General features: G+C 41.8%; 1 protein-coding gene and 3 pseudogenes across 1 annotated transcript; all 4 read right to left on the bottom strand.

Annotated features, from left to right (window-relative positions):
- Positions 1-1,105: 1,105 nt before the first annotated feature.
- On the bottom strand, positions 1,106-2,633 carry LOC119521072 (annotated as a pseudogene).
- Positions 2,634-6,394: 3,761 nt separating this feature from the next.
- On the bottom strand, positions 6,395-6,870 carry LOC119521082 (annotated as a pseudogene).
- A 567-nt stretch (positions 6,871-7,437) lies between these two features.
- Positions 7,438-10,383, bottom strand: LOC119521055 (annotated as a pseudogene).
- Positions 10,384-19,329: 8,946 nt separating this feature from the next.
- LOC119521064 (leukocyte immunoglobulin-like receptor subfamily A member 6) lies at positions 19,330-26,295 on the bottom strand. The gene is made up of 7 exons (XM_037819077.1): positions 25,723-26,295; positions 25,065-25,100; positions 24,641-24,928; positions 24,205-24,498; positions 23,698-23,994; positions 23,087-23,386; positions 19,330-19,660 (listed from the first exon to the last, which is right to left on the bottom strand). Exons 1-7 carry the CDS (start codon positions 25,808-25,810, stop codon positions 19,524-19,526), a joined length of 1,440 nt encoding a protein of 479 aa, XP_037675005.1. The 5' UTR covers positions 25,811-26,295; the 3' UTR covers positions 19,330-19,523.
- Positions 26,296-27,054: the final 759 nt, after the last annotated feature.

The raw sequence follows: 27,054 nt of genomic DNA, 5'->3' as shown, positions 1-27,054 counted from the left end.
ATTATAATGGTCATTCTAGTAGGTGTGAGATGATATCTTATTGTTTTTTGAGTTGAATTTCCCTATTAGTCAGTGAAGTTGAATATCTTTCATATAATATATATATATATATTAACATGGCCTAGGGCTTCTTTATTGGTATTCACTTCAGTAACTGGAATCCACAGATATAAGCAGAAAGTTACGAGTAAACACAGATTATACATGCAAATTTCTTTTCACAAAGGTCACATGTGCAGATACATGTATCAGAAGAAGCATGTGTCTAGAATCATGGCCAAACTTTTTAAAATGCAGAAATGTAAAATTACATCTTGAAAATATGAAGAGATGGCCTATACACTTCAAAACTCAAATGTTGCTTATATCAGAGATGTATGACAGCTACAGGGTTCAAGTGACAAGCAATGTGATCTCAAAAAATTAATACTGGTCAAAGAGAACAGGAATTTTTTTACATTTCACTGAAAATACATTGCCTACTAGAATACAAAATCTAACAGGAAATTAGGGAAAAAATTACAAAATCTAAAGCCAATTACTTAATATTTCTTATTACTGAAGCAATAGCATGATATTAAAAGAAAACTGCACCTGCATCTTAATGCCAATCTCACATTAATGACATTTTCCAAAAATGAAATGCAACCAAAAAATTTCAAACTCCAAATAAAGTCAGCAAGGCCCAGATTAAAATGTGGAATGTTTCAGACGAAAGTAGTAAAAATACAATTGGTTTTGTTCTTTATTGAATGGAATCCAAAGTTGTTGACATTTCTTTGAAGCCTGGAACTACTAAATTTAATTTCTCTGAATGTTTCTACATATTTTTCTTAGTGGTGCAAGTTATCTTAAGTTGCTTACGGAGTCAGTCTCTACAAAGTACTTCTGTCTGTTGCCATTCTGATAAAACAAAAACTATTCTTCATTAACTTAACTGTATCTGTATTTTTGCTATAACACTTAAATGAACAGACATCTATTATTTTTTCCACTAAAACAAAAGAGTACAATATTTTTCTATTAGTGCTGTATTTTAAAAAGGTTAACATTAAAAACAAAGAACCATTGTTTTCTTTTGAAATCATTAAGCTTCTCGAATATCTTAAGCTTCCTTCTTCTGCCTGCATTTTTCTGCCTATTTATTCAGAAATGTCTTCAATTTCTGATAATGAGGAAGGCTGCTGTAATGAGCATCACTGCAACTTCTTCATTTGTATAAAAGAGTGAACACAGCTTACAGAAAACCCTGTTTTAAGTATCACATATTCTATACCAACAGGAATATGGGCTAATACAGTCCAATTCGATACTCATTTGGGATTGTATAGTCCTCCTTGTTTTCATCACTTTGGCCATTTGCATTTTCACTTGTATCTTTCTTGGGATCATCAGCATTCTCTGCAGATTTGGTGCCTGGTTCTGTATTTTCCTCATTTAAATTCCATTTTACAACCTGCTTCATTTTCTTGATCAAGTTCCTCCATCTTGTCCACCTTTTAAAGCTTTTACTTCACTGTTGCTAAAGAACTTGCATTTCCATTTTTTTTCACAGCTTTGTCTGAAGGCTCCTTTTCCCCATCCGATGACACATCACCGAAATTTGCAAGATCGGTCTTGTCTCCCACTGAACTCCCACTTTCTAGCAGTGCTGCTGCCTCTTTTTTCTTCATCTACAAGTAGCTCATCTTCAGATTCAAGAAGCGTGTTAGGCCCTTGCTCTGTCTGGTCATCTTTTATATCTTTCTCTCCATCTTCTCCTGACTTCTCTTCTTGTTCTTTACCCTCACCTGTACTTTCAGTCTTTTGGGAACTGCCAGTTTTGGATTTCTTAAAACTTGGAGATTCTTTGCCTCTGGAGAATAAGATCTTTCTCAGGATTTATCTTTTTTCAGTAAGTCAATGCCTCTGTTGGGAATCCTCAGTACCAGTTTTTTATATTTCTCAGATCAACCTTCACACATCTCCCCTGAAACCAAAGGGCCTTTTTCAAACAATGATCAGCCATTGCCATTGCATCTTCTCTGTTCTGCATCTCAATAAAGGCCTGACTTTTCATCCTCATCAGTATATAACTATTTATTTTTATTTTCCCATGGGCTCAGCAAGTTTGAGGACAGCACTGTCATAGTAGCCAGAATGGGGTAAATTGCTGAGATGTATCACACGTCCAAGCTCTTGCTTTTGATCAAACTTCTGATCTGGCTTCCCTTCAGGTTTCTTTATTCTTTTATACTTCTGGGACAAATGAACTCTCACTGGCTGGCCAAATACTAATGTTGATGTGGTTGTGTAATAATCAGCTGCAGCCTGAGTATCTTCTGTGGTTGCCGTTTCAATAAATGCCTCATTAATTTTATTTAGAATCGGATGATTTGAAATAAATCCAAATGGTTCCTTAAGTTTTTCCCTCGCTGAAAATCCATGACGTGAACAACTCTGCTAGTTTCCACTCTGCCTTTTTGCATGTGTCTTGGTCCCTGCAGGTTTCCATTTCCAGCACCCAGATTTCCTCTTGGTGCAACTTCTTGTCCCCCAAGATGAAATGAAGGAGGTTGAGGTCCCAGAATTCCTTGTGCTGGGTCTGTAGATTGCTGCAACATGAACAGATCCCCCATTGTGTGTCCTGTGTCATTGTCAGGATTCCATTCCGGGTAGATTTCAAGAAGAAGCTGGCATCGATGACTGTGACTTGCTCCATTGATATGTTGACTCCACCATTTACTTATTGTGATGTCACACAGATCCAGACATCTGAGATTCTGATGGAGGCAGATTTCTCAGTCAGGTCAGGACACCTGAAAATTCCACACAAAGACTGCCTACCTGCCAGCCAGTACTTCCTCTCTTCAGGAGGCCAAGGATACCTCCCTTTCAAATCATCCAGGGATTGCATCTGCCCGAAATCCATAGCTCGCCCCTGGCACGTGTCTAGAACTCTGCTGGGGGGATCCAGTCTGGGCAGAGGCCGCAGGGGAAAGTCTTTCATATGTTTTTGAGCCATTTGTATTTCCTCTTCAGAAAAGTGTCTGCTCAGGTCTTTTGCCCATTTTTTAATTGAGTTGGTTGTCTTTTTATTATTGAGTTATAGGATCTCTTTATATATTCTAGATATTAAACCCTTATCTGATATGTGGTTTTCAAATACTGTCTCCCATTGCATAGGCTGCATTTTTACTTTCCTGACAAAGTCCTTTGATGTGCAAAAGTATTCAATTTTGAGTAGAAAGATTTCTTCTTTCCCTGCTCATGATTTAAGTGTAAGGTCTAGAAAACCATCTCCTATCACAGATCTTTAAGATATTTCCCTATATTTTCTTCTAAAAGTTTTATGGTATTAGCAGTAATATTTATATCTTTGATCCATTTTGAGTTAATTTTTGTATAAGGTGTGAGATAGGGATCTTCTTTCAATCTTCTGAATATGGATATCCAGGTCTCCAAGCACCTTTTGTTGAAGAGGTTGCTCTGACCAAGTTGAGTCAACTTGACAGCTTCATCAAAAATCAGTTGTCCATAGGTGAGTGGGGCTATTGCTGAACACTCAGTTTGATTCCACTGGTCAGTACCAGGCTGTATTGTCCACTGTGACTTTGTAATATGCTTTAAAGTCAGGTAGTGTGAGACTTCCCACTTCATTTTTCTTAAGATATTTTTAGCTATTTGGGGCACCCTGCCCTTCCAAATAAATTTGATTATTAGTTTTCCTATTTCTGCCAAGTAAGTTGTTGAGATTTTAATTGGTATTGCATTGACTCTTTGAATCAATTTGGGTAGAATTGGCATTTTAACTATATTTAGTCTTCTAATCCATGAACATGGTACATCTTTTCATTTATTTAGGTCTTCCTTGATTTCTTTTAGAATTTTTTTGGTAATTTTCTGTGTATAGGTCTTTTATGTCCTTGGTTAAATGTATTCCTAAATATTTGATTCCTTTGGTTGTTATTGCAAATGGAATTTTTTTTCTTATTTCCTCCTCAGATTGCTGCTTACTAGTATATAGAAATGCTACCAATTTTTGGTGTTGATCTTGTATCTTGTCACATTGCTGTACTCATTTATGAGCTCTAGTAGCTTTGCTGCATATTTTTTTTGGATTTTCTACATATAGTATCATGTCACCTACAAACAGTGAAAGTTTTACTGCTTCCTTTCTAATTTGGATGGCTTTTATTACTTTTTCTTGCCTAATTGCTCTAGCTAGAACTTCCAAGAGAATGTTGACTAACAGTGGTGACAATGGGCATCATTGTCTTTTTCCTGATATTGAAGTGAAAGATTTCACTCTTTCCCCATTGAGTATTATGTTAGCTATTGTTTTTTCATATATTCCCTCTATCATGTTGAGGAAGTTTTTTCTTCTATTCCTGTCCTTTGAAGTGTTTTCATCAAGAAAAAAATGTTGAATTTTGTCAAATTCCTTTTCTTCATCAATCAAGATGATCGTGTGGGCTTTTCCCTTTGATTTATTGATGAGGTGTATTACATTAATTGATTTTCTAATGTTGTCCCACACTTGCATACCTGCAATAAAACCCACTTGATCATGGTGTATAATTCTTTTGAAGTATGGCTGGACTCAATTTGCAAGTATTTTGTTGAGGATTTTTTGCATCTATATTCTTTGAAGGGATTGGTCTGTGATTTTCTTTACTTGTAGTATCTTTGTTTAGCTTTGGTGTTAGGTGGTGCTGGTGTCATAGAATGAGTTAGATAGCTTTTCCTCATTTTTAATTTTTTTGAGGAGGTTAAGCAGGATTGGTATTAATTCTTTCTTGAATACCTGGTAAAATTCCTGTGTGTGGGTATCTGGTCCTAGGCATTTTTTGGGGGGGCAGAGATTTGATGACTGATTCATTCTCTTTACTTGTGATTGGTTTGTTGAAGTCTTCTATTTCTTCTAGAGTCAATGTGCATTGATCATTCTTTTCTAGGAAGCTGTCCATTACATGTAAGTTGTCTACTTTGTTAGCATATAGTTGCTTGTAGTATCCTCTCATTATCGCCTTTATTTCTGCAGAGTCAGTAATTATTTCCCCTACCCATTTCTGATTTTATTTATTTGCATTGTCTTCTCATTTTCATTTGCCTTGAGATAGTTGCTGATTTCCCTTGCCATTTCTTCCTTGACAGACTGGTTGCCTAAGGATGTGTTTTTTAGCCTACATATATTTGTAAATTTTCCAGCTGTCTGCCTGTTATTGATTTCCAACTTCATTCCATTATGATCTGAGAAAGCGTTTTGTACAATTCAATCTTTTTGAATTTACTGAGACTTGCTTTGTGACCCAACATGTGGTCTATCCTGGAGAATGATCCATGAGCACTTGAGAAAAATGTGTATCCTGCTGTTGTGGAGTGCAAAGTTTTGTATATATATGTTAAGCCTAGTTCATTTAACATACTATTGTAAATCTGTTTCCTTATTTATCCTCCATCTAGATGTTCTATCCATTGAAGAGAGTGGTATATTGAAGTCTCCAGCTGTTACTGTGGATGTGTCTACTTCTCCTTTCAGCGTTGTCAGTGTTTGCATCATGTATTTTGGGGGACTCTGTCTTGGTGCATAAATATCTATGTTGTTATGTCTTCTAGATGTATTGTCACTTTTATTACTATAGTGTCCTTCTTTGTCTCTTTTAAATGTTTTACATTTGAAATCTAATTTGTATGATATTAGTATAGCTACTCCTGCTCTTTTCTGGTTGTTGTTTGTGCAAAATACCTTATTCCAATCTTTCACTTTCAAACTATTTTTGTCCTTGTGTCTAAAGTGAGTCTCTGAGTCTCCTGTAGACAGCATATAGATGGGTCCTGTTTTTTAATCCATTCTGCCTGTCTATGTCTTTTGATTGGGGGGTTTAATCCATCAACATTTAATGTTATTAATGTAAATGTACTTTCTTCTATGATTTTGTCTTTTGGATATTATATGTCATATCTTATTTTTTCTCTCTTTTTACCCTTGCTGATTGTCTTCATTTTTATGCTCTTCTCCAAAAGTCTTCCTCTGTCTTTCCCTATCTGCCTGTAGCACTCCCTTTAGTATTTCTTGTAGAGCAGGTCTCTTGTTCACAAACTCTCTCAGTGTCTGTTTGTCTGAAAATATTTTAAACTCTCCCTCATTTTTTTCAGTATATAAAGTTTAGTTTTTTTGTAAAAAATGTGAAACACTGACATTTACTTTGTTGTTGTTGTTGTTTAAATTTTTATTTAATAATCATAAACTTAAACTCTGCAATCCAGCTATACTTGGAAGGAGAAGAATATTGTAGAACCCGAAGAACTTCAGTGAGAGCGCAATGATAGGATACTATGAGCAGACCAGGGGAGGTGGGATGCTCTCCTGAGCTACAGAAGGAATGGTCTGGTGGTTAAGACAAAACACAATTCAAATTTGTCCACAGTCAGCAATGGTGGTCTTCTGTCTGGTCTTGCCACGTCTGGACCCAAAGCCCTCCATGGCCTCCACAATATTCATGCCCTCTTTCACCTTGCCAAAGACCACGTGCTTCCATCCAACCACTCTGTCTTAGCAGGGCAGATGGAAAACTGGGAACCATTGAGCATGGACAAGAGGCCAGGACTCCTATGCTTCAGGATGAAGTTTTCATCATCAAACTTCTCCCCATAGATGGACTTGCCATCAGTGCCTTTATGGTGAGTGAAGTCACTATCCTCGTACATAAACCCGGGAATAATTCTGTGAAAGCAGGAACCCTTATAACCAAATCCTTTCTCCCCAGTGCTCTGAGCATGAAAGTTTTCTGCTGTCTTTGAAACTTTATCTGCAAACAGCTCAAAGCAGTTGCAGCCCATGGGCTCGCCATCGGTGGAGATGTCGAGGAACACAGTGGGGTTGACCATGGCAGCGGGTTAAAAAGTGTGGCTGCCAGGAGTGGTGCCTGGAAGGCTGACACTTACTTTTAAATCAGTTAATTTTTGAAACCATTCTCTTTTGTAGAATACACATAGGTACTGAAACAGTTTATAGGAATGTAATGGCTAGCTACAAAAAATTAATTTTGATTTTCGTATTTCTCCCATATTTAATGTGTCTGCACACATTGAAGAAAATGAAATTTCCCTAACATCTTATATTCAGCAATTTTAAAAAGTGCAGTCTTCCACTCAAAGTTTCAAATTTGACTCAAAATTTCAAATAAAAAAAAATTTAAGCTACAAGGATAACTTTGCTGTTTCTTTTAACAACATTTTTATATAGTACAATGAGTTGACACAACAGCAACTTCTTGTGTTGTTACATACCTGTATTTAGGGAAAATTACATCCATTTTACAGAAAACTGCCAATACATATACTGTAGTAAACTCAAGCTATGTTAAAAAAGTCAGTGTGAATGGCACACAAAAATCACATTTTCATAAACTATTAAATTCCTGATCACAAAATAGACGCAGGGAGACCTAATACTTAGGGCTTCACTGTCTGGAAGCACACCTTTTAGTAACTTTTGAAAACTTTAGCATCAGGCTGCTGAAGTGATTAACAAAACTCCTGAATTATTTCTGGAGCTACTTTCAAGGAGGGCAGTTATTCTTGTTGAAGATACTGAACACATTCTGGGCCCCATTTGAGATGAATTGTTTTCAGTGTCACTGCACACTCAGATAAAGCAATAGTTTGTGCATCTGCCAGGTCAAAGGTTTGCTTTAAAGGTATTAGGAAACATGTGGGCACAATGTGCTTATAAAAAAACCAGCAAATCCCACTGGTCCATCTTTACCTCCCCAGAGTTCTAATGACTTTGAGAGGACAATAAAATATGTTTTGTGTGTGTGTGTGCAATTGGATCTGAGTACTCATCTGCTTCTTGGATGACAGAAACCAATATCATTCTTCATTTTCTGCACCGTGATTTGCTATGGCTTCACTCACTCCATTCCCTGTGACAGTCTGCAGGAAAGCAAAGTAACTCCTCTGCAACATTTGCTTTTCTAAAGCAGCAGACTGGTCATTTTCCTATGCTGAATGGAACAACACTTCAAAAATTGCATGAAGGAAGGGCATGAACATTTGTTGTAAAAATGAGGATACCTGTATCTTACATTTGGCTGTAATCTGGTTAATAAGAGGAATTAATTCTTGGAGTTCTTTTGCTTCACAATTTTAGAGCATATGCTCAGAGGCAGATGGGATGTACAGAAGAACTTCTTCCTCTAGGCATATAATCATTCGATGAAGAAAAGTATGAACTCCACTTCCGAGAATATCCTTTTGTAAGGGACAAATGGGGCTGGCAAGAATGTCTGTAAACAGTCCAGATAAACTTCAGAACAGCCACATTGCTTTACAGTTTGCTTGTTGCTGAAAGCTTTGCTGGCTCTACTGGCACATCCACCAGCATGGCTGAGGCAGTCTGCTAGAGATGCCTGCCTTTTTTTGTCTTGTGCCAGCATCTGTTTTTCCAACAGACCTTTAAACTTCTCCATTAATGAGGAGTCAACAGACTGTCTCATAAATAAATAGCTGATCATCACTGCTCAACAAGGGCCAGTTACATTTCTCAGGTGGAGAAAGCTCTAGTAAGCCTTGTATTCTATTCAGAATATCCTCAATGAAAGGATTCATTTGTTTATTGAGAGATTTGACCAATTCAGAAAACAGGTAAGTGGTTCTGCTCTGCACTTTTGCACTAGAATGTTGGACACCTCAGTGAGCTAAGAAAGCTGTCACTACACATGGACTGTGTTGAGGTTCAACTGTGAAAAACTTTTCATATCTAACAACAGTTTTGAAGAACTCCAAAGTCACAGACAAATGGTGATAGGAACTAACTCCTGACTTTACCAGAGTCCACAACATGTCCTGCAAAGCACTAGCTTTTGCAACATCACCTGAGAAGTGAGCATCATGAGATACTGGAAGAGATTCTGCCAACATATACAGCAATCTTATTGCTACTGCAACTTTTATAAGCCATGTAGTCTGCCAATTCTGAAGGGTTGAACTCAAACTCTGCAAACAGAAGTCAGCAGAAACTGGTGAGACTTGAGCAAGCCTGTCCAACAATAACTTGTGCCATTTTTTGTATTCTACAGACATGGCTTCATCTTCACTCATTTTCAAAGTTATATTCTTAATCATAAGTCAATTTTTTCATAAATGCCAACAAGATTGCCTCTGCATTAGCTTTTTGCTGATCCAAGAGCAATGTAAGCTGTTTCAAAATATGAAGATAATCATAACAAAACCCAATAATGTTAGAGGAGATGTCATCATTGCCATGAATAAGTGGCTGCAACAGCAGTGTTACTTTTGTTTCAGTAGCTTGTAGTACCTCTTGAGCATTCCTGATAGCTCCATTCTTAATTAATTTAGTCCAGCTAACCATCAGTGACTGTCCCATTCCATTTATCAGCATAGAAAATCTTTCCAGGAAATCAACATCATCTTCCTGGTCAATGCTGAAAAACCCAATAGACTATAATACTTGACACAAATATTCTATTAGTTTCATTTTATCAAAAGGATCATTCCTTTATTTACAATTTAAAATAAACTGCCACATGCTGCTTCCCATAGAACTTCTATTAACACATGACCTAGCAGCCTATTTATAGACTTAACATTGGCTATAGGGAAAAGTCTATCCAAGAGACATAAGCCTCAACTACTTCAAGCACTGACATGTCGTTTCTGAATTAGTATATTGATAATTTTGTAACATTTGGTGCCATGATTCCACCAGATTTGGAACTCACTGCTCCCTGATGGTAGCCTTTATTAGGGTATTCCTACGAGACTCCTCTGATGTAAGCACCACATCACAATCCACCAATTCTGAATCAGTACCCATGAGGGCTGGAGGTAGAGATCCATGTCTCGGATTTAGGTCCACTGCTGAGAAAAATGGAAAAAAATCAAGGGTCATTTAGTGAGATACTCTGTAACAAAGAGCAAGGTGAAGACTTGGGCAGCTTTATTTCATATAAAGGTCTTCGCTGGTTGGGGATTCAGCATCTGAGCTTGAAGCCAAGATATGAGTGCCTCCCTAATTAGCTGTTGTTGAACAGTAGTTAGTTCTGAGTATTTGTATTTAACTTGATGTTCTAATACTTGAAAGCAGAAAAACTTTATGTGATCATCACGATATGTCCTCTGGGCTAGAGCTTCTGCACACACCTGCCAGGCATCTAGGGAAATCTTTAACTGCTCAAAATAGGCCAGGAGCCTTTGTCTAATGTCTGATCAGCATTTGGATTTAGTCCTAAAAGAGCCTGTACATCCATCCCTGCAGCTATACTTGGAGTTTTCTGATTACAGTAGGTGTGCCTTCTGATTCCACAGAAGAATCCACAGACATCTTCCTTATCACTCCATCCTGCCTGCCCACCTGCACTCCCAAGGGCTGGTGAGCAGAGGGATTGATGCCACATGCAGGGAGTGGGCAGGGTGGCCTCATCCTTGTCAACATCATCCTCTGCCAGGACCACAGCACTAACTCCTGCAACCAAGCTGGTGCGGAGCATGCTCCTCACTGCTCTGCATCCCCTGGCACCTTGTCTTGCATGGTACAGGGCAGGCAGGCAAGCCAGTGGGCAGGCGGGGTTGGCATCCCACTAAAGGAAAGACCATGAGGGCCAGCTAACACCACCACCCACCATCGCCACTGCATCAGCATTAGGCAAGCTCCTGGCATCCTTGCAAGCTGGCCAAGGCCAGCAGCCTCATAGGGAGTGTGCGTGGTAGCCTGTAGGAGAGGGCCAGGGGCCTACAACTCCTTCTCCTTCATTTTTGAAGGACATTTTTGCTGGATATAGAATTTTGATTGGCGGTTTTTCTCTTTGAGTACCTTAAATATAATCATGCCATTGCCTTCTCACCTTCTTGTTTTCTGCTGAGAAATCCACACATATTCTTATTGGGCTTCCCTTGTATGTGATGATTCACTTTTCTCTTGCTGCTTTCACAATTCTTTCTTCATCTTTGACATTTGACAATCTGATTAGTGTCTTGGAGTAGGTCTATCAGATCTAATCTTCTTGGGGTGTTCTGTGCTTCTTTGTAATTTTATGTTTTTTGTAAGAGTTGTGAAATTTTCAGAGAATATTTCTTCCATTATTCTTTTCTGCCCCCTTTCCCTTCTCTTCTCCTTCTGGGACATCCAAACATGTATATTTGTGTGCTTCATGTTGTCATTCAATTTCCTGAAGACTTGCTCATATTTTTCTATTCATTTCCCTATCCGTTCTTTTTCATGTAGGGTTTCAGATGTCTTTTCTTCCAGTTAACTAATCCCTTCTTCTGCCTTTTCAAATCTGCTGTTGTATATCTCCATTGTTCTTTTCATCTCTTTTATTGTGCCTTTCATTCCCATAAGTTCTGCCATTTGTCTTCCAAGCTTTTGAGTTCTTAGGTATGTCACCCAGAGTCTTCATTATATCCTTCATCTCTTTTGCCATATTTTTTTTCATCTTATTGGTTTGATTTAGAAGGTTTATTTGAAAATCTTTAGTAAGTTACTTCAACTCTTGTACCTCTTTTGACATGTTAGTTTTTTCCTTTGGGCCATATCTTTTTCCTCATATGATTCATGATTTTTTGCTGATGTCTTGGCATCTGATTTCCTTGATAAGTTGATTCTGAAGGTCATGCTCTCTCTTTACCTTGGGTTTCCTTGTTGGTTGGAATTGTTCTATATCTGTTCTTTGATATTCAGCTCCACTTATTCTAGACCTCTAGCATCACTTCTGTTTAACTGACCAGGATTCACAGCTCTTGTTTTTCTGTTTCTTGCCCTGCCTATATGGAGATATTTTTGAAGAGGGTCTCCCCAGATAGGATCGATCCCAGTCAGATTTTCCCAGAAAAGTTAGGCCCAGGACTCAGAAAGAGGGTGTAATCAGCATCAAATTTCTTTGGGGATGAAATGAGCAGCTTGTCAGTATTTCCTGTGAAGCCTCTTAATTCTGTGCTTTTCTTCTCCTGCCCAGCAGATGGTGCTTGTCAGCCTGCTGAGCCTCACTGGCATAAAGTATGGTGCCTTTAATTCTCAGCAGACATTATCCCTGCCAGGGGTGTGGTTCAGACAGATGCTGAGGCAGAAGGCAGGCCTAAATTGTTTCAGTTTTCCAGCCCCTAGGGTCTGAAATCTGTGAATGAGAGCCAACACGTGTGCTAGTCCCTGCTCCCTTTTCTTGGGGAAGATATACCCTTTAGGGAATTATCTCCTTCAACTGACTTGTTACTTTGTCTCTCAGCTATACCTTAACTTTGCCCTTGCCTGGGGCAATGCTTAAACCTCAGAATGCTTGAAGCTCTCTTCAATGGCTACTAAAAAGTATTTTAAAAAGAAACAGAAAAAAAAAAATCCTTTTCAGAACCAATCCCCAGGCCCATGGTTTAACCAATCAAGAGCCAGAGTTGGTATCCAGCTCTATGTGCCCTTTTTCTTGGGGCACAGCCCTTTTCCAGTATTCTGAGCTCAACCAACTCCAGAAACCTCTGTTTTTTATTTTTCTTTTTCATCAACCCCACCTCCTCTCTGCTGGGAGAGGCCTCCCAGTTCCTTTTGATCTTGCTTCATGTGTATCTGTGCTCAGAGCTTGTATTCAGCAGTCTGAATTTGTTAATTAATTCCACAATTAGAGCTTGGTTGAGCTATCTTCCCTTGCTCCTAGTAAAGACTGCTTCTTTTTCCCACTGGGGAGAGATGCCGAGAAGGGAGGGATGCCAGCCTCCACTGCTTAGGAGACTGACTTTCAGTTCTGTGTTGTGATTCTGCCCTTTCCCCCATTACAGACTTTTGTACAATGTGTGTCAGGTCATGGAAGTCCCCCAAACAGTTGTTCCAGATAGTTCCTGGCTATTAAATAGCTGCCCTAGAGGATGAACTAAATTCCACTTCTCCCTAAGCCAGCATCTTGCCCTGCCTCTCTCACGCCTGTGCTTTGGATTGGAATTTTTATACTCAGAAGAATAAATCTGTCTGGAACGGACCGTAACATAATTAATTATCTTTTTTTTGAAACACACATTCACATTTTTATTTTTGCTCCTTTGATTATAAAAACTGCACAAGCTGGTTATGAAGGAAATTAAAACAGTGCCTAATCTCCCTGCTGCCCTCCACAGCCTTAAGGATAACTGCAGTTATCACTTTACTTAGCGTCCTCTTGGCTTTTGTTTAGGCTTAGATGCATTTTTACATGGGGTGAGGAGGTTGATGGGGAGAGGGCCCCTTTCTGGGGTGGTGAAAATGTTTGGTATATTGATCTGTTGGTGGTTACAGGGGTATGTGCATGGGTAAAAATTCATCAACATTTACGCTTTTTTATATTTGTTAACTTACTGTATATAAGTAACACCTAAAATTACAGTAGCAATAGAGGCTCATTGCAAAGACACTGATACAGAAATACATAAACTGCCTGATTCCTCTCTCCTCTCCTCCTTGGACATCACAGCTGTGAACAGATACTCTGCATGCCTCTCGGCACTATGCAAGGTCCCCTCGTCACCCAGAGAGCCCGGCAATGAGCATCACCTAGGGGACGGCAATGAGGCTGCATCCTGCCGTTCCCAGGCTGAGCTTTTTCATGGGCCCCTCATTTTCTTGCCTTCAGTTTCACACCCACTGTCTTGTCTCAGCTCCTACAGAGGAACAGTTCAAGGTCCAGTCAGGCTGTGCTCTCTGGGGAGAACTGGAAACATGTCTATTAGGTTTCACAGGACATTCATTTTGAGGGACCCATGTCTGACCGGTGGCTCAGGGCTGCTCGGTTAATTTTGAGTGGAGACTGGCCAGTGTTTCTTCCTGCAGCTTCTTGGGCCCACTTCACCATGTGCCTCCCTGAAATACTTGGACAGCTCAGGAGCCCCCATGTTCATATCTGCCATGGGTATCGCTTTGTCCAAGAGCTCGGTGTCCTTTTTTTTCCCTTTAAATTCAGTTTTATTGAGATATATTCACATATCATACAATTATCCATGTTGTACAATCAACTGTTCACAGTACCATCATATAGTTATGCATTCATCACCCCAATCTATTTTTTGAACTTTTTCCTTACACCAGAAAAAATAAAAATAAGAATAAAAAATAAAAGTAAAAAAGAACACCAAAATCATTCCCCACCCTATTTTTCATTTAGTTTTTGTCCCCATTTTTGTACTTCTCCATCCATACACCGGATAAAGGGAGTGTGATCCACAAGGTTTTCACATTCATACTGTCACCACTTGTAAGTGACATTGTCATACAATCGTCTTCAAGAGTCCAGGCTACTGGGTTGCAGTTTGATAGTTTCAGGTATTTACTTCTAGCTATTCCAATGCATTAAAACCTAAAAAGGGTTATCTATATGGTATGTAAGAATGCCCACCAGAGTGACCTCTTGACTCCATTTAGAATCTCCCAGTCATTGAAACTTTATTTCATTTCATTTCACATCCCCTTTTTGTCAATAAGATGGTCTCAATCCCATGATGTCAGGTCTAGATTCATCCTTGGGAGTCATATCCTGTGTTGCCAGGAGATCTACACCCCTGGGAGTCAGGTCCCACATAGTGGGGAGGGCAGCGAGGTCACCTGCCAAGCTGGGTTAGCTAGAGAGAGAGAGCCACATCTGAGAAACTAAGAGGTACTCAGGGGGAGACTTAGGCATAATTATAAGCAGATTTAGCCTCTCCTTTGCAGTAACGAGCTTCATAAGGGCAAGCCCCAAGATAGAGGGCTCAGCATACCAAGCCATCAGTCCTCAATGTTTGTGAGAACATCAGCAACAATCCGGGTGAGGAAGTCCAACACTTCTGCATTTTCCCCCAGCTCCTCAGGAGGCCCTGAAAATGTATTTTTCTTCTTTGCCCAAATTACTTTGGGATGTGTCGATATTTCACACTAACCTACACAAACCTACCAGGTCTCACTTCCTATTCAAAGTTCCATGTAATCATGGTATTTGAACAAAGTATATGAGTTAAATTGTTTAGGAAATATAGATCCTGCACCAAATAAACATCTCTTCCCTTGGTCTCACATGGAAGTTGAAATTTTAAAACACAGTCAGTATTGTTCTTTACCTTTTGGCCCAATTTGCCCTAATCCTAACCAGTTCTGCTTCACTCACATCTCTAATTAAAGTCTAGACTCTTTTCCAGCTTTTTTAACAGTTGCTGTATGCACTAATACTAGCATTCATATCTGCCAATCCTAGCTCTGAGTTTCAGGTGTCACACAGATACCCAAAGTTCCAGGGGTTGAACAGTTATACACAAAGGGATCAGCATCTCAGAATCTGGAGATAGCCATTACAATTCAGGAATAGATGTGGCTGCTGTAAGAGCTTACAATTTAGTGACCATTACAATAAGCATTCCCCTGATAAGCTGGGCTCTAAGATTCAATTCTGAGTTTACACATTGTAGTTAGTCCATATTGGTGAGGGATTATAGTGTTTACCTTTGCTTCTGGCGTAGTGCACTCAAAATGCTGTGTACCGGATCCACTCACCTTGTTGCGTGTCTCACAGATTCCCTCCTTCTCGTAATGCTCAATATTCCATTGTATGCATACACCACAGTTCACCATTCTGTTCCTCAGCTGATGTACCTTCAGGCCACCTCCATCCATTGCAAATCACTCATATGGTCTCCATAAACACCAGTTTGCAAATATCCATTCATGTCCCTGTTCTCAGATCCTCCAAGTATATGCCCCCTGATGAGGTTACAGGACCTTATGGCCCCCACATACTTACCTTCTTGTGGAACCATCACATTGTCCTCCAGAAAGGCTACACCATTCTGCCTACTAACAAACAGTAAATATGTACATCCCTCTCTCCATGTTTTCTCCAGGACTTTTATCCTTATTTATATTTTTCCTACATTTTTATAGAGCTTTATTCACATACCATACAATTATCCACAGTGTACAATCAGTTGTTCATGGTATCATCATATACTTGTGCATTTATTACCACAGTCAGCACTTGAACAATTAATTATCTTTTCAATGTTTGTACAATCAGTAATGAGGACCCTCTTTCCATTCCTGATATTGGTAATGCATGTTTCCTCTCTTTTTTCCTGATGTAGTATAAGTGATGATGTAATAATTTCAGTCTCTTTTTCCATAATAGATCATAAATTCAAATATATATAGGATTTTTTACAAGTAATAACTACCATTTATTTCATATTCACTGCATGACAGGAATTGTAATAAATGCACTTTCTCATTCAAATCTTGACCACAACTCTGTAAAATAAATTGGCATGATCTCTATTTTACCAAAGATGCAACAGAGAGGCTAAGCAACTTGCTCAAGTTCACGTGCTTAATAACATTGAGTCAGACTTTTGGATCCAGTCCTGAGACTCCAATGTTTGTACACTAAGCCATATTACTTCTTCTGGAAACTTCTATATTAATATTTCTCTGTGTTTATTAACTATTTGGGCATAAACAAGTTTTCCCTTTCATCTTTTCACATCCATGGTCTGGACCACTGAGCAAAGGTGTATGTAGACAATTAATAGAGATGCACATAGCCAGGCACGAAAAGGCAAAACACACAGAGATCTTTACGATTCTATACATGCCTGCACTTTCTTTGCCCTGAGCTCCATGTGGAGTGTAGCATAGTAGATAACAGGTGGATCTCAGAGCCAGTACCGCATGAGTTCAAATCCTAGTTCTGCTACTTAGTCTGTGACCTTGGGTAAGCCATTTAACCTCCCTGTAATCCAGTTATTTTATCTATAAGCACTCCTGTAAAGCCCAATGTGTTTGCTTATGAGGCTTAAATCAATCAATACACATAAGGTGCTTACAACAGTTCCTAGTTCAGTAAGCACTTGCTAGGTATTATTATTAATCATATTATTAGTAAAGAGCTTACTGAGTAAAACTGCCCTAAGATTGGCCCATGCATGTGTGAAAATATGTGTATTTGTGGATAATGTACATCAAATCCTAAGATAAGTCAAGGGGTAGGTGTCTGTGTGTGTGTGTTTTTGTAATCAGGCTGTGCGGGAGCAGGGGGCAGTTCTCTCCTTGGCCTTCTAGCCCATTCTGACAGCTGAGGTGCCCAATTCTTCAGGATTTTATTTTTCTAGCAGCAATGAGTATTCCTTTTTCTTAATATCTTCGGATTGTTTTTTTGCCGATTTAAGTGCACTGTAGTCAAGGAGCATGATATGTAGGAATGCCATTGGAAAGACTTGGATACATTTTCTTTGGCCTGAAAATTATTCAGTAATTAATGTTGGGTATATGCCTTAAATATGTACCTTCCCCAAAGTGTGCATATTTATCCCCATCTCTTTATATATCCATAGGGATATATATGTATGTTTATATGTGTATATAATACCACACATTTTAAAACAAAAATATATAAAATATTATATAAGAAAAGCTTGTCATTTGTGTACACATTAGATCAATGTAGAAGGATGTAATCTGACGCAAAACAACATAAGTGTGGTTGGATGGAGATATATAGGAATAGAGATTTTATATACTACTGAAAGTAGGTTGGTGCTAGTCAAAATAGGTTATTATTAGTGTAAAATGTTGACTGCAATTACAAAGGTAACCTGTTAGGAAATTGAAAAGTATAGCAGAAAGGAAGGAAGAAGGGAAGGAATCAAAATGGTACTAGCTACCTGAGATACTGTAAACATGCAACTTTCTAACTAAAAAAAAGAAAAGAAAAACACCTTACCCCAATGCTACAGTAATTAAAACTGTGCTACTAGCAAGAGGATAGAAAGAGTACAGTGAAGTAGAGCTGAGAATACAGATATAAATCCACACATCTATGGCCAGTTGATCTTGCTTAATGAGCCTGTTTCACTTTGGGATGAAGAAAATAGTATGGAAATAGATAATGGTGGAACTTACAGAATATTTTCAACATACTTAATGCCACAGAATCATCCACTTAAAATGGTTAAAATAATTTTTGTCTTATGTATATTCTATCACAATTTAAAAATAAATAAAAATTTTAAAACTGTACTATAACCTTGAGCTAGAATTAGTCGTTATGTATATAATAGAAGGAAATAGATGTGCACATTGGGACCACCAGAGAGTTGTGCTGCAGCCAGCTCATACTCTCTTGCAAAAGAACATTCTGTATATCATTTCTGTGCTCTGCATTCAGAAATGTCACATTGGCATCTTGCAGTTGGCCATGTGTTCTAGTTTGCTAATGCTGCCGGAATGCAAAACACCAGAAATGGATCTGCTTTTATAAAGGGGGTTTACTTGGTTACACAGTTACAGTCTTAAGGCCATAAAGTATTCAAGGTAAGTCATCAACAAATGGGTACCTTCACTGGAGGATGGCCAATGGCGCCCAGAAAACCTCTGTTAGCTGGCAAGGCACGTGGCTGGCGTCTGCTCTAAGTTCTGGTTTCAAAATGGCTTTCTCCCAGGATATTCTTCTCTAGGCTGCAACTCCTCTTCAAAATGTCACTCTCAGGTGCTCTTGGGGCATTTTTCCTCTCTTAGCTTCTCTGGAGCAAGAATCTGCTTTCAACGGCTGTCTTCAAACTGTCTCTCATCTGTAGCTTCTGTGCTTTCTTCAAAGTGTCCCTCTTGGCTATAGCAAGCTTGCTCCTGTCTGAGCTTATGGAGTGCTCCAGTGATTGAATTTAGACCCACCCTGAATGGGTGTGGTCACACCTCCATGGAAACTATCCAATCAGAGTCATCACCCACAGTTGGGTGGGTCACATCTCCATGGAAACACTCACAGAATTACAATCTAATCAACACTGATATGTCTGACCACAAAAGATTACATCAAAGATAATGGCATTTGGGGGGACATAATACATTGAAACTGGCACACCATGAAAGGAGCATTTACACCACAGAAATTGACAAATACCACAATCAAGGCTGTTTTCAAAGAGTATTTTTAGAGAGCTATTAATCATGCCACTGGGCAGTCTATTGAAGTACAAAGTGTGTTCATTCCAAGTGATGATATTTTGGGGAAACTACTCCAGGTGGCATCTGATGCAGAGTGTAGGGTTTGTGGGGACCACAGAGAGTGTTAGGGAATTATTTTGGATGTATCTTGTCCAGGCTGGACTCTGCCTTTAGCTTATTCATTCAGTTATTGCAACCAGGTTACATGATGTCAGCTGATGAGATGAGGAATCAGTAGTTCAAATCATGGGATGTTTCAATTCAAAATAAAGAAAAGTGTATTACCTGAAAGTTGGCCAGCATGAAGGCTTATTGAGTTGGGGACCCCAACCTGCCATGTGGGATGTAGCCTGATGTACTGGGGATGAGGATGGAAGGGGATCCAGTCAACGGAAGTCAACAACGGTAAATGGAAAGCACACAGTTTAATGGTGGAAGAGTCCTCTACAGGGAACACTCCAGATATTGTATCTGCACCCCAATGATGCATACTCCCCTATGAGATTCTCAGCAGACAGTTCATAGTTTTCCTCCAGAATCACTGGATATCTCACAGACTGTTTAAGACTCTCCCACTGTGAATGGTGTATTTGTCCTTCTTGTATTATGTCTTCATTGTGTCTTGGGGCCTTCCCTGGCTATGCCAAGCCTGAAATAGCAGCACCCCAAGTACCACCAGGATCAATCCAGCCATGCCCATTCGGATGAGATTCTCCACTGTGTAATCTTGCGGAGCTGAACCTAGGAATTATGGACCAAGAGGTTACAAATGTTAGGGCAGGCTGAAATCACCTCAGGAGCTCTCATGTCCATCCAGGACACCCACCTCCCCTTGACAAGTCATGTGCCTGTGTGTCCCCACCCCATGAGAATTTCCCCTTCTCAGCACTCTTGGAGCCTGGCTTAGTTTGTGGTTGGCTGATGGGATCAAGAGCTTCTGAAAACAACAAAGGTGGGCGTAAGAGAGATGGTGAAGAGAACTTGTTCCCCAGATCTTGCATTCTTACACCCTTTCCTTCCCACAAAGTGACTTGTGTGGTTTCCTAATAAGCTTTTCCCCTGCTGTAGCTGGGTTCCTTATGATTTCCTCATTTGGCTCTTCTAGGCCTTCTGTGAACTTTGAATTCAAATTTGGTCTATGAGTCACAGAGGAACATGCCCCATGAACTCAGCCTTAGTGAGAGCACTAGGAATTTTCTCACGAAACCAGAAATAATTGAACTTCTGTATATGCTCTATTTGGTCTGCCACACAGAGCAAAGTAAGCTGAATGTCTTGAAGATAAAAATTTCACTTATTCAACTGCTGAGGATGCAGCGTCCATGGATGATCCTGACAGATGGTTTGCAGTGTCTGGATCCCAAAACAGAGAACATCTGGGGTTTCATCCCCTTCACCCTACTTTGGCAAACTCCCCTCCACATCTTTGGGTCACCATTTTAATCTTTATCAACTGTTTTAATTCATTTATTCTTTCATAAATTATTCTGTCATATAGTTAGGAAAACATACAACTGGATATGCATATATATTTATATTCATATATACACACATATGAATATAGAAACATATACACACACATAGATATGCCTTTATACTTTCTTATAAATGGTGGTTTTAAGTCAATGCCATAAAGGCAGAATTTCTGCTTTCTTAGCATCTGAATTCAGTTGGGTAAGCCAATAATAAATATGCAAACACACAGATGAAAAATATGTTAGATGAATGTATATTCCCAAATATGTAGATTTATACTCACACATGTACATGCATGTGTCTGTCTATCCATTTTTCCTCTCCATCTGTTGGCCTATCTCTTTCTCTCTCTGTCATTTATATGTCTATCTATTTACCTATCAATTTTCTATATCTACTACATGTTTGATTAATTATTTGAAGTATAATGGGTAAGGTGGATGCAGGTGTGTTCTCATCAGTGTCATGAGTGAAGGTCCCATGTGCAGATGACATTTAAGCTGCTCTTGAAATAGGGGAGGGAGCCAGAGCAGGAGTCACTTGAAGACCCAGGCACATTGTGGCACAGGCGGCAGGTATACCAGATGCCCGGGGAAGGTCTAAGGCTGCTGTTCAGTAAGGAAGAGTCTGTGTGCAGAGGGGAAGGGTCTGAAGAGAAGGGGCACTTGTCCATAGCAGCCAGGCCAGGGATGACAGAACAGAGGAGAGAGCCTGTCCTCTTAGAAACAGTGAAATCAGTGGCATTTCAAAGACTTTGAGAATAAAAAAAAATAGGAAATTTTCACAACCTATTATACCCAGCTTTGATATGAAAACCACATAAAAATAGCAAAAAAAAAAAAAAATAGAAAAATGCTAATTATAAAGATCCATGAAAAACTCTAAAGATATCAGCTCATAAAATTTCCAAAAATACAAGTGAACAATAAGTACAATTCAGTTGCATTAATATCCAAATGTTTGGTATCAAGAAGCCTTGTTGATGTTTGTCACTGTGACAGTAAATCAAAGAAAAATTCATTCATCAGAAAATGTAAAACTTTTAGGAAAAGAAACCATTCCCAATAGAACTCTAATGTAACAGGAAGCCATATTGAAATGCATAGATCAATATTACTATAGCTATAAAATATAAATTTTCAATCTTTTCCCTTAAAATAATGTGGACCAATAGTGAAGCTGATTTATTAAAGCAAAGTTCAGGACATTTTACTCCATCAGTATTATCATATAATATTTGAAATGAGAGAAAAAGGTACACAATTTGGAAACAAAGAAGCCAAATTTCCATTTTCTTTTGGTTGATGTAATTTTAACAGTGAATTACAAGAGATCAATGGAAAAACTGTTGAACCAAAGACCTTATGAAGTAGGATGATAAAGAAAGAGAATAAAATTAATATACTCACAGGTACAGCTTTGTCATGAACATTTAGTTATTATTTACAAAATAATAAAGGAGCAAAGAATGATGTTATTTATACAATATTAAATTTGTTGAAACAATTCTAAAACTTAACTGTGAATGTGCATGATATTAAGGAATAAAACTTCAAAATGTTTCCCCATTTTAATAATAAATACCATTTGAAAAACAGCTTTGATAAGGCAAGGTAATATTTAGAAGCTAATTCTCCATAACAAATGTATGAATTGAATCTTTTCCTAATAATAAAGATATAAATAAACTTATTTTAAAATCTAAAGTCCAAGTAATTCAATTCAATTTGTAAATGTGTACGTTAAAAATCTGCAAGAAAAATTTGGGAAAAAAGTGGAAAGAAGAGAAATGGAGAGGGATTGGCACACCCAGATCCTGTCATCCAAGCAGACAGAAGCCATAGATGCATTGAAATCATTCCATAGGGGAATGCAGTGTCTGCTACAGGTAAAATTTAAATCTTTGTAGGAATGAAGGATGACTAAATTAATGGACAATAATATGAGAAGAGAAAAGTCAGAACACGACATGCCCAAGGAGGAGCTGAGGCAATGCAGACTCAGCTCCAGCCTCCAGGGGATAGTCCCCACAGGGACCCCTGGACCAAGCACCCCCCTTGTTACCTCTTCCTGGGCTGGACCCTCTGGACGGGGAGGCTGAGGACAGACCATGCCCCTCTCCACCCGCCATCCTAGGTCCCTCCTTCTGCCTTAGCCCTCGGACGTCTCCTTCTCTGCCCAGCAAAGAGGTCACAACTGACCATCTCGGAGACCCTGGGAACCATGTGTCCCTTGCTCTTATTGTCCACCCTCCTCTGGGAACAGACCATCCCTGAGTGTTGGAAATTGGACTGAGATGAGTTTAGAGCTTGGCTCAGGCCTGGGGGTGACACATGGGGTCAGGACCTGGTGGAGAGGGGCTGGGACCCCAGAGGTTCTGATGCTGAGATGGAGACATGAGCAGGTGAGTGGGTGTGGGGTCTCTGCCTTCTCCTCTCAGTCCAGTTGTGCTTCCTGCTGTTCTCCCCCAAGCCTTGTTCCTTCCCTCTCTCTACTGCAGCCCTGTCTGATTCCTCAGGAGTGGGATGTCCCAGGGGTTGGGGGCCCCAGACTATGCCCACCCTTGGATGGGATGGGTCTTGCTTTGCAGAACCTCACTCTGTGCTCCCCTCATCCCAATGTGTCTGTGAGCTCCTCTGGGCCCGGAACTGACCATCATTCACAGAGGGTACAGGGGCAGGGGCTCCTCACCTGAGACCACGAGCTCCAGGGGGGCACTGGGCTGAGACAACAGGTAGGGGTTGGAACTGCGTGAGCCGTAGCACCTGTAGGTGTCCCCGGGGGCTGAGATCACAGAGCTCATGGTGAAGTCGGCCTGGAAGGTCCCAGCCGTGTTGAGCGCAGGAAGGCGCAGGGGTGGGGCTCCCGACCCCTCCTTGGCCAGATGGAAAGTGTCAAACCGCGTCTCCGAGTGACACTGCAGGGTCACGTTGTGTCCCGTTGAGACTGAGGGTCCCGGCTGGGCCAAGAGGGAGGGTTTCTCATACAGCCCTAGGAGAGGAGAGGCCTGTAGGGTGGGGGGAGCCGCCCCCTCCCCAGACCTCTGGAACTGGAGCTGAGGGTGCCCCCACCCCCTCCAGGATCTCTCAGTCAGTGGCCCCCCTTTCAGCACCCCTAGGCCTCTGTGTGGGCTCTGTCACTGTCCCTCGCTCCCCTGTCTCACCCCCTCTCCTTGGGTACTGCCCCCGTCTCACTCTCTGCTCCAGGACCCTGTCTCCCTGGACGACCCCCCCACTGGGTGACTCTGGGCCCAGTGTCCTGAGCAGACCATTTGGACATGGGGCTGGGCAGGGGCTCCTCACCCACAACCAGGATGTCCAGGGGCTCACTGGGGGCCGACCACCTGGAGGAGAGGTTGTGTCCACCGTAGCATCTGTACCTGCCCCCGTGGGTGCTGCTCACATGGACGAGGGGGAATTTGGCCTGAGAGAGCCACCCCTGGGGCTGCCGGCCGAGGCGCTGGGTGAGGTCATGAGCCCCCTCCTTGTACAGAGCGAATCTGTCGTAGCTGACGTCAGAGCAACACTGGAGGGTCAGGTTCTGTCCCAAATTTATGATGGGGACTGGCTGGTCCAGGAGGGACGGCTTCCTGGACACACCTGGGGAGACACCGTGCACTGCAGGGAACGGTCCTCCAAGCACCTCCCGCCTCGCCCAGGGCTCCAGGTCTAGTGTCTCCCACACTCTGTGTCTCTGGAGCCCTGGGCTCCCCTCTCCCATCCTCCCACCCGGGGCTCCCTGAGGACAAGACTCCCCTTAGCCCGTCTGGGCCCTGAAGACTTTATGGGGCAGGGACGGGGCTTCCTCACCTGAGACCAGGAGCTCCAGGGGGTCACTGGGTTCTGACCACACGTGGGGTCTGTTCCTGTAGTAGCCAAAGCACCTGAACGTCCCCCTGTGGCTGGAGCTCATGGGGAACAGGGCCTGGGTCTCCCCATTGGAGTGTGGCTGTGTGTCCAGTGTCCAGGAGCCCTCGTGTTCTCCTTCCTCAGACAGAAGAAACCCTTCATATCCCCTCCATGAGCCACACTGGAGGGTCACGTTTCCTCCTGCGGTCACCACAGGGCTTGGCCAGGCGGAGAGGGTTGGTTTGCTGTAGGATCCTAGGAGAGGAGGAGGAGCTGCATAAAGTGGGGCCCTCACCTCCCCATTTCCCCAGGTGGGCTGTGAGAGGAGACACCCCCTGAGGGCAGACACCCCTCCTGGGGCAGAGCCTGAGGCTGGGACCCCCGAGTGTCCTCTTACCTGTTGTCACCACCAGCTCCAGGAAGTCACTGCGTGCTGACCAGTCAGTGGCGCTGCGATAGTAGCAGAAATATCGCCCTGCATAGTCCTCTGTCATGTGTGGGGTGAAGAACTTGACTTTGTCCCTGGGCTCCTGTGAGTTCTGTCTATCCCAGGATTCTGGGCTTCCCTCTCTCTCCAGACGGTACTCCTTGGCCTCCAGGGTCCCCTGACACCAGATGGCCACGGGCCTCCCCTGGGAGATCACAGAGCCTGGCTCAGCCCAGATAGTGGGTTTCGGGAGGTTCCCTGGAAGGGAATCAAAGTTTGTCTTTAAGCGAATTTTTCATTAACTTTGTTCCCCGACCCTCAGCTCCAAGGCTCCTGCCAGATTTGTCACTGTTACCCCAGATCAAGGAGGTTGAAAATTCTGGGGTCAACTCACCCGCCTGCACTTGGATCCTCTGTCTATAACTCAGCCCTAGAAGAGAGTCCACGTGAGAGATTTGCACCCTGAAGCATGAGCACATCCTCTGCTCACCTTGAATCCCCAAGCCCCAGGATCTCCTAGTAGATCACGGCCTGGCTGTGGGTGGGACCCCTCCCAGGCTGGGGCTTCTCCTCCCCTCTCAGATCTCACCGAGACAGAGCAGGGCCATGAGGGTGGGGTTCATGGCGTCTCCTCCCACTGGGTCCAGCTGAGCTGGATGAGACCTCAGTGCCTGGCAGGACAGACAGACACAGGACGTGGCCGCTGGGAGGCTGATCCTACCCGTCACTGGGTTGTCACAGCAGCCCCACAGAAAGGGGAACTGCCCCTCCCCAGGAGGCTGGTTCCTGTTTCCCCAGGGTGGGGCTGAGAGCCCCAGGCCCTGTCTAGAAATTTCATGTGAAATGGGGTCTTCCCCAACCCCAGATACTCTCTGCCTGCTCTGTCCTCATCTCCAGGGTCCAGGACGTAGCAGCCAAATAGACCCAGTGCCATCCTGGGTCCTGCCCTCAAGGCCAAGGTTGATGAGGGCACATCCCTCCCTGTCAGAACCTCCCCCGTGGGTCTCCTTCCTCCTTAGCCTGCCCACTGAAAGTTGCTCTTGGGTCCTCGCCATTGGCTGTCGTCATACCAGCCCCTGGAGATGCTTCAGTGAGATGTGGATTCTTCTCTGCAGAATGGGGATCGGAAGAGACACACATTTCACAACTAACCTTGCAGTTAAAGTTGAGTTACATTGCGGCAGTGAGTGTAAAGGAGAAATATAGGAAATGGAAGAAGATACAAGTCTCTTCCCATGACCACAGATTCTGGGTTTTCTTTCTTCTGAACACTCCCCATCACGGCCTTCCCTTATTTCTCTGGAACAGCATCTTCCCCCATTCCCATGACAACAAACTTCTGAGTCATTCCTGGCTACTCTGTGACCGTTATTTCCTTGGGTAGAGCTCTCCTCCGCATCCTCAGACTCTGTCTTCAAGCATTGTTCATCCATGAATCGGGTTAGAGCTCTGGTTTTGGGGAAAAGTTGTTTTTTGTTGAATTCCTGACCTATCCGCCTCTGGTTGGGTTACTTTGTGCCAGTTTGAATGTATTATGTCCCCCAAATGCCATTATCTTTGATGCAGTGTTGTGTGGGCAGAGGTATTAGTGTTGATTAGATTGTAATTCTTTGAGTGTTTCCATAGTGATGTGACCTACCCAACTGTGGGTGATAACTCTGATTGGATAATTTTCATGGAGGTGTGGCCCTGCCCATTCAGCCTGGGCCTTGATTAGTTTACTAAAGCGCTATCAAAGCTCAGACAGGAGGAACGAGCTTGCTGCAGCCAAGAGAGACACTTTGAAGAACACACAGGAGCTGAGAGAGGAGCTGCAGCTTACAGAGAGATTTTGGAGACAGCCTTTGAAAGCAGACTTTTGCTCCAGAGAAGCTAAGAGAGGACAAATGACCCAAGAGCAACTAAGAGTGACATTTTTGAGGAGCTGCAGCCTAGAGAGGAACGTCCTGGGAGAAAGCCATTCTGAAACCAGAACTCTGGAGCAGATGCCAGCCACGTGCCTTCCCAGCTAACAGAGGTTTTCCGGACGCCATTGGCCATCCTCCAGCGAAGATGCCCCCTTACCTTAGACACTTTATGCCCTTAGGACTATAACTTTGTAACCAAATAAACCCTCTTTTATAAAAGCCAATCCGTTTATGGTGTTTCCCAAAAGGGCAGCATTAGCAAACCACAACAGACCTTCAACTGTCACCTCCCTTCTCTGTCCTCACTCTCCTTATTTGGATCATGCAAATGGTGACTCCCTGTTCTCAGAGGGGTTGTGGAAGTCAGTGGTTCCTGTGATATGGAAGGAGCTCGGTCCATGCTAATTTCCAGGGCAGATTAAAGTTTGTGGGCTCGGGGCCATAACAGTATCAGGTGTCAAACTCTACAGTCAAGGT

Source organism: Choloepus didactylus, chromosome 27 (genome assembly GCF_015220235.1).
Source record: "Choloepus didactylus isolate mChoDid1 chromosome 27, mChoDid1.pri, whole genome shotgun sequence".
Classification (NCBI taxonomy): Eukaryota; Metazoa; Chordata; class Mammalia; order Pilosa; family Megalonychidae; genus Choloepus; species Choloepus didactylus.
This window is presented reverse-complemented; position numbering and strand designations above follow the sequence as displayed.